This window comes from Vombatus ursinus, unplaced genomic scaffold (genome assembly GCF_900497805.2).
Source record: "Vombatus ursinus unplaced genomic scaffold, bare-nosed wombat genome assembly UNPS02014805.1, whole genome shotgun sequence".
NCBI lineage: Eukaryota > Metazoa > Chordata > Mammalia > Diprotodontia > Vombatidae > Vombatus > Vombatus ursinus.
Genome location: NW_020954583.1, coordinates 2543386 through 2553888, shown reverse-complemented (window position 1 = coordinate 2553888; position 10503 = coordinate 2543386). Strand labels below are relative to the sequence as shown.

General features: G+C 37.8%; 1 protein-coding gene across 1 annotated transcript; it reads left to right on the top strand.

Moving 5' to 3' along the window:
* The first annotated feature begins 1379 nt into the window (after positions 1 to 1379).
* Positions 1380 to 9142, top strand: CUNH3orf38 (chromosome unknown C3orf38 homolog). Its single transcript, XM_027874170.1, has 3 exons — positions 1380 to 1641; positions 5426 to 5673; positions 8306 to 9142. The coding sequence occupies exons 1-3, from the start codon at positions 1380 to 1382 to the stop codon at positions 8987 to 8989; spliced, it is 1194 nt and encodes a 397-aa protein (XP_027729971.1). The 3' UTR covers positions 8990 to 9142.
* Positions 9143 to 10503: the final 1361 nt, after the last annotated feature.

Below are 10503 nucleotides of genomic sequence, written 5' to 3'. Positions count from 1 at the left end.
TGTTTCAGGTACCGCCCTAAGAACTGGATAAAGACAAAAAAGAAACAGTCCCTGCCCTCAGTGAGCTTACATTCTAAGGAGAAAACAATGCGCATGTGTATAAAATATACACAAAATATGTATCAAAGAAAAGGAAAGTAATGGGGAGGGAGGAAGCACTAGTTGCTGGGGTGGGGGTCGGGGGAGCATTAAGGGAAGGCACACTATAGGAGTTAGCGTTTGAAATGAATTTGGAAGGAACATAAATACATGGTTACTTTTTATTGGGAACCTGACAAACATGAACATTTTAGTATTCACTATACAGAAAGGATTTTAAAGGAAACAACTTTTACTCTTGTTTATTTTAAAAAACGTATATGGAATTTGTGACAGTAGTAACAAAGCTTCCTTGCTTGTCCGTCCTCTTAATATTTTCCGGTTTAAAATATATGTATGTATGTGTATATATGTACATATATACACATTTAAATATACATATATATTTTATTTATGCTCCTTCAGAAACTTTTAAGTCAAATATTTTAATGCATAAGATTAATCATGTTCGAAGATTACTGTTTATGTGCTTTAAAATGCTTAAAATTAAAATACACAGGATTATGAGGTAAACCAAGGGTTGGTGAAAATAAAAGATGTATTTTTTTTTTCTCCTTCCAAGTGCAAGAATCCCTCGAAATTTATACACCAATCATAGTGGTGTGCAGGGTGATGTTTTAACAACCGGGTCACTGAAAAAAAAAATGTTCACAGGCAAGACACACTTTTAAGTTTAATCTGCAATCATTAACATATTCTCCACCCCTCTCGCGTCCAGTCGCCAAAACAAAGAATCAAGCTCAAGTTTGTAGCTTTTGCCTGATTACTGAAAATTTAGCGAGACAGGAGCTGGCTGCGGCACACTGGCCCCCACCTTAAGAACCCATAGTCCTCACACACACGTACTGTGTGTTATAAACATATATGTATGTCTCTATATAGCAGGGAAAGGTCCACTATCTGATGGGCACTTAGGATACGCGATCGCTCCAACCCTCGTCCTGCGCTCTGGGGTAAAAGAGCGAGGAAGCGAGCGCAAGACCGGAAGAACCACAACCCACGCAGAGACGTTGAGTCCAACCAGACTCTCGCTCCCCTACATACATCTCTTACGTCGCTTACATTTCCATCCAATAAGAACAGCTTATTGCTTCTGTCAATGTCGCACTTCCTGCGCAAAGGGTCCCAAACAATCCGTGTGAACTGCTGGGCCGTGGGGACACCCCCAAGTTTAATACATTGAGGTGGGGGGGGCTTATCAACCGGAACTTCGAATTAAGATCTCATGTCTCCGGGAGGACACCATTGACTGACGTTCCATACCGCTCCGCGCATGGCCTATGTGGGGAAGGACTTCTGCGCATGTCACGGAGGGAGGGGAGGAGAGGGGAAACGAGGAAGCGCTTCCGGTTACAGTTGCTAAGGCGGCTGCCGGGGCGGCGGTGGCCCTCCCCACCCCCCGCCCGGGGAGCAACATGTCGGGGCTCAACAAGATGGAGCTGGAGGGCTGTCGTGACCTGCTAGGCCTAATGGAAACTTCCGAAATCTTCGCGCTGTGCGACACCATCACCAACCGCCTCGTTCAGCCCCAGGACCGCCAAGGTGAGGGTGGTCCGGCGGGTGTCCGACCCTGGGGAGGGAGGAGCCGCTCTGGGCGCTCCTTCCCGCCCTGTTGGGGACTCGAGGCGGTAGGAGGGAGGGCGGCGAGCCGAGGATCCAGGGCGCAGAGCCGGCCGCGGCGGGTGGCGGGCGGCGGGCGGCGGGCCCCCGGCTCGGTCCGGGACGCCCGCGCTGCCCCCTCCCTTGTGACGCCGCCGGGGCGGGGCGGAAGGCCGGCCCGCATCGCGCCCAGCGGCCTTCAAGGCTTCGGCCCGGGCCCTCCCACGCCTCGGTCGGGCATCTCGGCGCTTCGGAGCCGGACTGCCCCGCTGGGTTCTTCACCTGGGAGCTTCCAGACAGTCCTCGAACTTGGACGTGGGGGGAAGATTTCATCGTCGTGGGCCCTTCTTTCTTAATCCTACGCGTTTATTGTATCTTGAACCTTCAAAAGCGTGATTCTCAGGAGTCCGCGGACTTAGCCCGGCTGCTTCCCCCGCCCCAGAAAGGTTGCGATCCCCGGGATCTGGACTGGCGTTCGCGCTTTGTGAATGAGGAAGCCGCAGCGGCCGCTTTTTGACCTCCCCGGGAGCCCAGGTAGCATTCGAAGGTTGTCACCCGGATGAGGAGTTTAATTAAGACGATTTCCAAGGTTCCGCCGTAAATCTGATTAGGAAGAGCAGAGTCGGAATTTGCACTCAGGTCTGGGTAACGTGGGCAGCTAGGGACGCAGTGGCTACAGCACCAGGCCTGGAGTCGGGAAAACTGAGTTCACATTCGGCCCCAGACTCTTATTAGCTGTGTGACTCTGGTAGTGACACATTTAACTCTGTTTGCCTCAGGTTTCTTGTCTGTAAAGTGAGCAAGAAAAGGAAAAAGCAAACTGCTCTATTATCTTTGCCAAGAAAACCACATTGAAGAGGCAAAAGATCCCCCAGCCTTCAAGGAGCTTACAATCTAATGGAGGAGTTGCTATGCAAACAAATATATACAAAGCAAACTGTGTGCAGGATGAATAGGAAATATTTAAAAGAGGGAAAACACAGGGATTCAGTGGTTAGGGAAGTTTGAATCTTTTATCAGACATTATCAGCTATGTGACACTGGGCAAGTCACTTATCTGTTCCTCCTTTGTTTCCTCTGTAAAATGAGAGAATTGGAACTATGATCGATGTAAAGACTCAGGAAACTTGGGTTTTAATGCCCTCTTTATTGGGAGATGTTCTGTGTGACGTTGTGCAGGTCATTGTACTTCCACAAACCTCTTTTTATTCATTTCTTAAATGAGAGGAGTTGGACTAGATTAGAAGTTCTTAACCTGTGGTCCATGAATTTCATTTGATTTTGTTTTGTTTCTTTTTTGATATTTTGATAGCTATAAATATAATTTTTTTTGTAATCCTAGATGTTTTATTTTTTGCATTTAAAAACGTTGAGAAGAGTCTCATAGGTTTCACCATACTGCCAAAGGAATCTATGATGATACAAAAAGGTTAACCTCTGACCTAGATGATCCCAAAGTCTCTTCCAATTTTTTTTTTAAGCTAGGAAATGGGGTTAAGAGACTTGCCCAGGGTCACACAGCTAGTAAGTGTTATGTGTCTGAGGCTGAATTTGAACTCAGGTCCTCCTGACTCCAGGGCTGGTGCTCTATCCACTGCGCAACCTAGCTGCCCCCCTTCTAATTTTGATATTCTAAGAAAGTATACTTTTAAATTCAGTGTACTTTCCACTACTTCCCTTCTTCCCATTCTGCTACCCCCATTTGGAGACATTCAGGACTAAGTGCCCAGGGTCACACAGCTAGTAAGTGTCTGAGGCTAGATTTGAGCTCAAGTCCTCATGACTTCTGGGCCAGTTAATGGATATGCTCATGGAGCACATTGGACAAATCTGTGTTGATTTATGTAACACTTAAGTAAATATTGCTTGAACTAATAAAGCAATTCAGCACTGGAGACCCTATTCATTTTCTTTGGTCATGTCAACCATGTATTGAATTCATTAGCATCTCTCTTTGGATCTTGCATTTTTATGTAAACTTTTGTGGCAACTGTTTCTTTCAAGACCAAATGTACATTTGGACATGGCTTTTGTTTTTGTTTTATTTCAGCAGAGGGATTGACTATGTAACTTTTCTGTTCCTATAAAATTAAATTGCATAGATATAAGCAGTGATTGAATAACATGTTATACAACTGGCATTTTCATGCTTATTTAGGAGAAGTTAACCATTTCAGAATTGGGCTTTGTGGTATAGTGGAAAGTCAAAGAAACTCTAGATTCAAATCCTGGCTCCCTTGCTTGCTGCTTATATGACCTTTGGCAAATCACTTCACATCTCTGAACTTCATTTTCTTCGTTTGTGAACAGAGAGCTTTAAAATAGATGTTTTCTAAGGTCCCTTTCAGCTCTAATCAGTGATCCTTTTAAAAAAAATTACTGTTAAGACTTTGCTTCAGTTTCTGTATTTGTAAAATGAAATTGTTGAACTAGATGATCCTCTAAGGTCTTGATTCTACAATTTATAAATATGAGGTGGTTGGGTGTTTGTTCTGGGTCTGTAATTTCCATAGTTAGAGCACTTCCAATGAGGAAGTTCCTTCTACCAATTTAGTTTTTTTGCAACTTATAAAGTATGGAGATTAAGAGGAGTGAGACTGAGAAATTAGATTATTTCCCCAGAATCCCATACCAACTGGGTACGATTTGAATCCAGGTGTTCCTGACTCTGAGAATATTATGCTATATACCTCTTTACCTTTAAAAAATATTATTTCCCAATTTTGAAAATTAAACCTTGAAATTAATTTAAATTCCACTTTCAGAACAAATTATTTGTTTGAAACTTTGGTTTAATTACATGAATCTTTTATGTAAGAAATTTCTTAAGGTTTTTTTCAGTTTAATATTGTATTTAGTCATTTATTTTGTTTAACACATTTCATTTGATCCTCACAATCCTATGAAACACTGCTGGCATTTTGTCCATTTTGTGAATGAGGAAATAGTCTACAAGGAGTTGAATGATTGGCCCATGGTACTTAAAGGGCCTATTGATTAATGGTAACTAATAAATGTTAGAAGTAAAATTTGAGCTCATGTCTTTCTTAACTTCAAGTTTTAAACTTTCTTTTATTATAGTAATCTAGGATGATATGTAACTTGAATGCTAGAACTAGTTCTGATCTCCAGCAGCTTTTTTTGTGTTTGATAGATCCATCATATCATCAGTGTGGATGCAGATTGCAATCCCTCCAGTCTTCTCATTCTGTGCAGTTTTTATTCATGTCTTTGCATAAATTTTCCTTTGAGGACTCTCCCAATGTATGTTAAGCCTTTCTTTTGTTCTTTTTTTACCCAGGGATACCAATATAGCATTTAGTTGTCTTCTTTTGGTCTCATTCTCCATACGTGACAGGCCTACTCCTTTTTCATGTCTTCAAAATAAGTTATAAAATCCTATGGTTCTAGTTGAATTTAAGTTTTCAGCATAAAAATTTGAATAGTGTTCTTAGTAACTACTATCTTAAAGTCCTGCTTTTGAAGGCAAAAGTAATATGTGCTATTTGGGGAATATTTCTTCTTTTAAAGAAACTGAATGCAATTTTTCATCCTGTCTTTTTGGAAGCATATTTTTTTATTTCAATACAAAACTAGTTGTAGAGAAAGGAGAATTTTGAAGGGTAGGAATTTGATGCGGCTTCATTTGGGAATTTTTAGAACAAAAGTCATTATTAGTTTAACTTATTCATTCATTCATTCGTTTATTTTTGCAAATTCTTTCCAGATGCCATTCGTGCAGTATTAGCTTATAGTCAAAGTGCTGAAGAACTTCTGAAGAGAAAAAAAGTATACAGAGAAATCATATTTAAGTATCTAGCAATGAAAGGAGTTATTGTGCCTCCATGTTCTGAAAAGCACAGTCTTATTCAATATGCAAAAAATCACTGGAACAAACCAGAGTTGAAGGTGGTGGAGGAGACAGTGGAGAGCGTTCCAGATACAGAAGACACCATACTATTTGAACAAGTTAAGGTGACTTTTTTTTGTAATTTTAGTATAATTTGGAGATAATGGAATAATCTTAAATTTGGCAGAAATTACTGTCGTTTGTTAGCTTTAAAAAACACCCTTTCACTTTTTCTTCTTAAAGAGTACAGAGCTCAACTCTAAAGTTAGAGTTGTAAGGAGTTGTCTTTGGCATTGAGGGGTTCAGTGGTCCATGGTCACAGCTTGTATACAGAACCCAAATCCAGATCTTCCTGACTGCTAGGTTGTCCTGTCTAATATGTCATGCTGCCTTTTAGAATTTTGTCATTATATAAAGTATTATTTTATTAGTTTGAGACAGAGTGTTATCTTGGAGTTTTTTTGGTCTGAAACAAATTCATTAAAAAAAAAAACAAAACTTATTGTCCTAAGGAGAAGTACTGTAATAAAAATACATTTTTATGACAGCCTGGGAGCCTGAAGAAATATAACTATATGTAGTAAAATTTCAGTTCCAAATTTGTGTTAATTCAGATGAGGAGGCTTACATTCCATTGTTTATGCCCTATGATTTACTAAACATATTAATGGTGTAAACAGTATTGCCAAGGCAGTATCATTCATTTCTAAGATACGTTTTTATACTTATTTATATGTTAACAGATTAAATTAATAAACTAATTTAGTCAGGTAGCCAGAACATCTTTATTAAATGGACCTTTCTTTAATTTGAAATACTTTTTATACTTGGAAGTAAAACTACATTTTAAAAACCTAAAAGTGTGATTTGTTTTACTCATACTGTCATTTCTCCAGTTCAGATAAGTGACATTTTATTTAATGTATGTTCAATGAGGGTAATAATTTTAAAAAAAAATCCATGTCACATTATTAGTTCATTATAGTTTGTCCTTGAAAGAAGCTTAGATAGTTGTTAAAATTCTATGACCATTTTGGACCATCTTAATTCTTACTAATTTTGAGTGAGAACTTTTTTAAAAAAAATTAATAGTTAATTGTTCTTTGGTACTGTAGCACTATTTCCTTTTATCCTGTTAATAAGGAACTACAAGTGAAAAACCAATGCAATTAAAACTGGTTCAGCACCATGGTACATTATTGAAAATATTTTTTATAATAAATACCTACTAATCCTCGAACCATTTAGGGTTATCACTGCCTGAAAAATACTAGGCATTAGTTCCTGTTTCTATTCAGTTAGATTCTATATAGAAATCTCATTTTCTAGTGTTTGATCCTAGCATCTGGTAGGTTTTTTTTTTTCCCTGTATCTTTTGAATTGAAAATTTAAGGATAGGTAAGGCAGTTGTCATATAGCAGTTTGGGAGAATATATCCAAGTAAATTGAAATATAGTTAGTACGAGCTATTCAATGTGTATCATTGCTTTATTTTTTTACTTAAAATGAGTTCGTCTATAAAACGCATAAAAATATGAGGGCAGAGTAAAAAAATTCTTGGAAAATAATTTTGTTAAAAGAAGTATTCAGCATTATCAACAACAGTACCTTCCTACAGCAGTATTGATAATTTAGGCCCTCTGAAGTTACTGTTACCTAGTTTTCATGATAATTGGCTGCTCCTTTTCTGTTTATTATTTTGAAAATAGCCAACAAAATTATGAAGTCTTTAGCTCTAGGATCATAAGTGTATAGATCTCAAAGGACCCTCAGAGGTTCAGCCTCATCTTTTTATGATAAGAGAACTGAAGTTTAGGGAAGAAGTAAACATCAGTGTCAGTACTTGAATCCAGATCCTCTGACTCCAGAGTCAGTGCTTTTTCACTGTACCGTACTATCTAGAGAAGTTTTGTGTGTGCCCTAACAGTTTTGGTCCATAAACCTGTACCTCTTAATATGAATCTTTGGTCTTATCATATAGGGTGGGGAGCTGTGGCCTCAAGGCAACATGTGGCCTTCTAGGTCTTCAAGTGCAGCCCTTTGACTGAATCCATGCTTCACAAAACAAATCCACTTAATAAAAGGATTTGTTCTGTAAAATTTGGACTCAGTCAAAATGCTGCATCCAAGAACCAAGAAGGCCACATGTGGCCTTGAGGTTGTAGGTTCCCCACCCCTGGGGACTATTCCTTACAACAATGCAGATCATTACATGTGTATACCTACCCATTGTATGTGACTCTTGTCCATGTCCTCGCACAGGTTCGCCTTAGGAAATCCACCCCACCAATTGGATGGTATTCCTTATTTTTCTCCTGACATCATAATTACTATATTGGAGTACACAGTCTTTCTTTTCACTAGTTATCTCTTGCTGTCACCAAGAGTCCCCTTTCTTTTTCAATGTTACATTTCTCTGAGGACAGCCTTTACTAAAGTTCTTTTTTGTAGTTCTTTGTTATATTTGTCAGATACTGTAGTGTTCCATGATTCACAGCCATAGAACAAAACCAGTAGACTCCTGATATTAAAATAGATGAGCCTTATTGTCTGGGAGAAGTTTGAGAACATTGAAGGAGCTGTGTAATTTACTAAAGATCGTGAAGTCATGAGATCTTTCCTCCTATTTAATTTTGGGCCTGGTTCACTATTAATTTGCATGTTCTGTCTAAGGTATATAGATGTTTTATTGTTTCTATGTAACCTAGACTTTAAAAATGGATCATAAAGCTAACCTAGATTTTTCTTTACTGACAGGAAAAAAGAGAGAAAAAACATGAACAATTTGAGGATTGTTACAAGTTAGGAGAAGAATTCTGCCAGTGGTTCTTTGAGCTTCTCAACTCTCAGAATCCTTTCTTTGGACCACCCCTAGAAAAATGGGGACCACAGCACTTCTGGGATGATGTCAAGCTAAAATTTTGTTATAACACATCAGAACAAAATGTGATAGACTATCATGGTTCAGAACTGGTGAGCCTTCGTTTACTATCTCTGGTAAAAGAAGAGTTTCTGTTTCTTAATCCCAACCTAGATTGCAGTGGACTGAAGTGTGTATCTTCTCCACATGGATTAGTTATAGTTGCAGTTGCTGGCACTGTCCACCGAGGCAATGTGTGTTTAGGCATCTTTGAACAAGTATTTGGACTCATCCGTAGTCCTTTTCTAGTAGACACTTGGAAAATAAAATTTATCAATCTGAGGATTGCTGGAGAGAATTCCCTTGAACCTGGAGTGACATTGGAGAAACCTTCAATTACACTGGAATCCAGTGAATTAGAATCCTTATATAATGGAAGTGGAACATGTAGTAGAACTGAAGCATTAGTTACCGAAAACCGTGTTTTGTGTGGTGGAAGTGGAAACCAGGCACTGTGTCATGAAAATGAGGCATCACTTAACATGTATGAACAGGAATTACCTAATCCTCCAAAACACTGAGCACTGTATGTCAAATTAAAAAACGTTTTTATTCAGAACCTCTTCAGCTTATGCTGTACCAGTATTGCTCAGATGATTTCAGGCTTGCAGGGTTGGCTTGTTTCAGTTTAGATACTTTTGTTGACTACAAATAAAATTTTACATCAATGCTTATCTCTTTCCATTTCAGTTTGGGCAAATATTATGAGATCTTGATACTGTTAATCAAATAAATTTCACTTTAGATTTCATAATTAATAATGTGCCTTAGAAATCAAGTGATACTTTCATTTTATTTTGCAGAAATTCTAATTCTCCTTTCAAAATGTCTACTTTGTAACAAAAAAATGTATAATAATGTGCATAACTTCCCTGCTAGGTTCTTATTTTAAGTTATTTGTACACATAGTTGGATATTTTAGAAACATATCCCATTGATCAGCTGTTGCAAAATAGAGTATATAGTTGTAATGGAAATCGTTTCCCCACTTGAGTTCCTGAGTGGTAGCCTTAATACAAATCAAATAATTGAGCAGCTGGATGACAGACAAACTCTTGTATGTATTTAATTGTATTTAAGGGAAAATTCCAGTGGTCTCTGCTATGGCTAATCATTGTGCCCATTATATACTTTTCAAAAACATCAAAACTTATTTTCTCAAACTATTTTGGAATTGGCAAATGTTAATTTCAAAAAGAACTAACACTGATCCTTATTTATGCCTACTTGATAAAAGATGCAGCTTTTTATATACTACCTTTAAAAATTATTGTTCTAAAATCATTTTGATTAGTTTAAGGTTTTTTTTTTAATAGTGAATTTCACTCACAAGTTGTTTTTTGTTTTTGTTGTTATTTTTTCCCCTGCTTAATTTGTGTTGTTTGGTTTGGGTTACATACTTGATTACCAGAAATAAATTAGTGAAAATTAATTAATTGGCTTATGTTCTTCTGCATTCAACTATTTGCTGATTCCCTAGAATTTAGTTTTTTTTTTTTTTTAAATTTATTTTATGGAATAAAAAGCGTTTCCATAATATAGTACAATAAAAAAGCATGATTATATATGAAACTGCAAATCTACTATGAACAACTTGCTATTCCTTTCAAATATACAACAAAATTATCATGTATATTTCTTTTTTTCCTCCTTTTTTTCTCTTCCCTTCCCCTCTCGTAGCCGAGAGATGGCTACCATTAGACACAAATAGATAAAGGATTTAGTTTTAACCAATGAAAGAAATCTAGAGTGTTCATATACATAATTCTAGAAATTGCTGAGTGAAGTTTCATAGCATATAATTTTATATGCAGGGTGGAAAACTAAGTCTTTTTGATTTCAAGTCCAGGACAGTATCCAATATACTATCCAACACTACCTCTCTTTATCCATAATTGATCAAAGATAATATCTTAGCAGAAAGATGGCTGTATTACTGTTCCTCCTATGAACTGCTTCTCCCTATTAGGTTTGCCTCAAGAATGTATGAGACTTCAGTCTAATATATTTAGGGTCTTTTTGCAAATTGAAGATC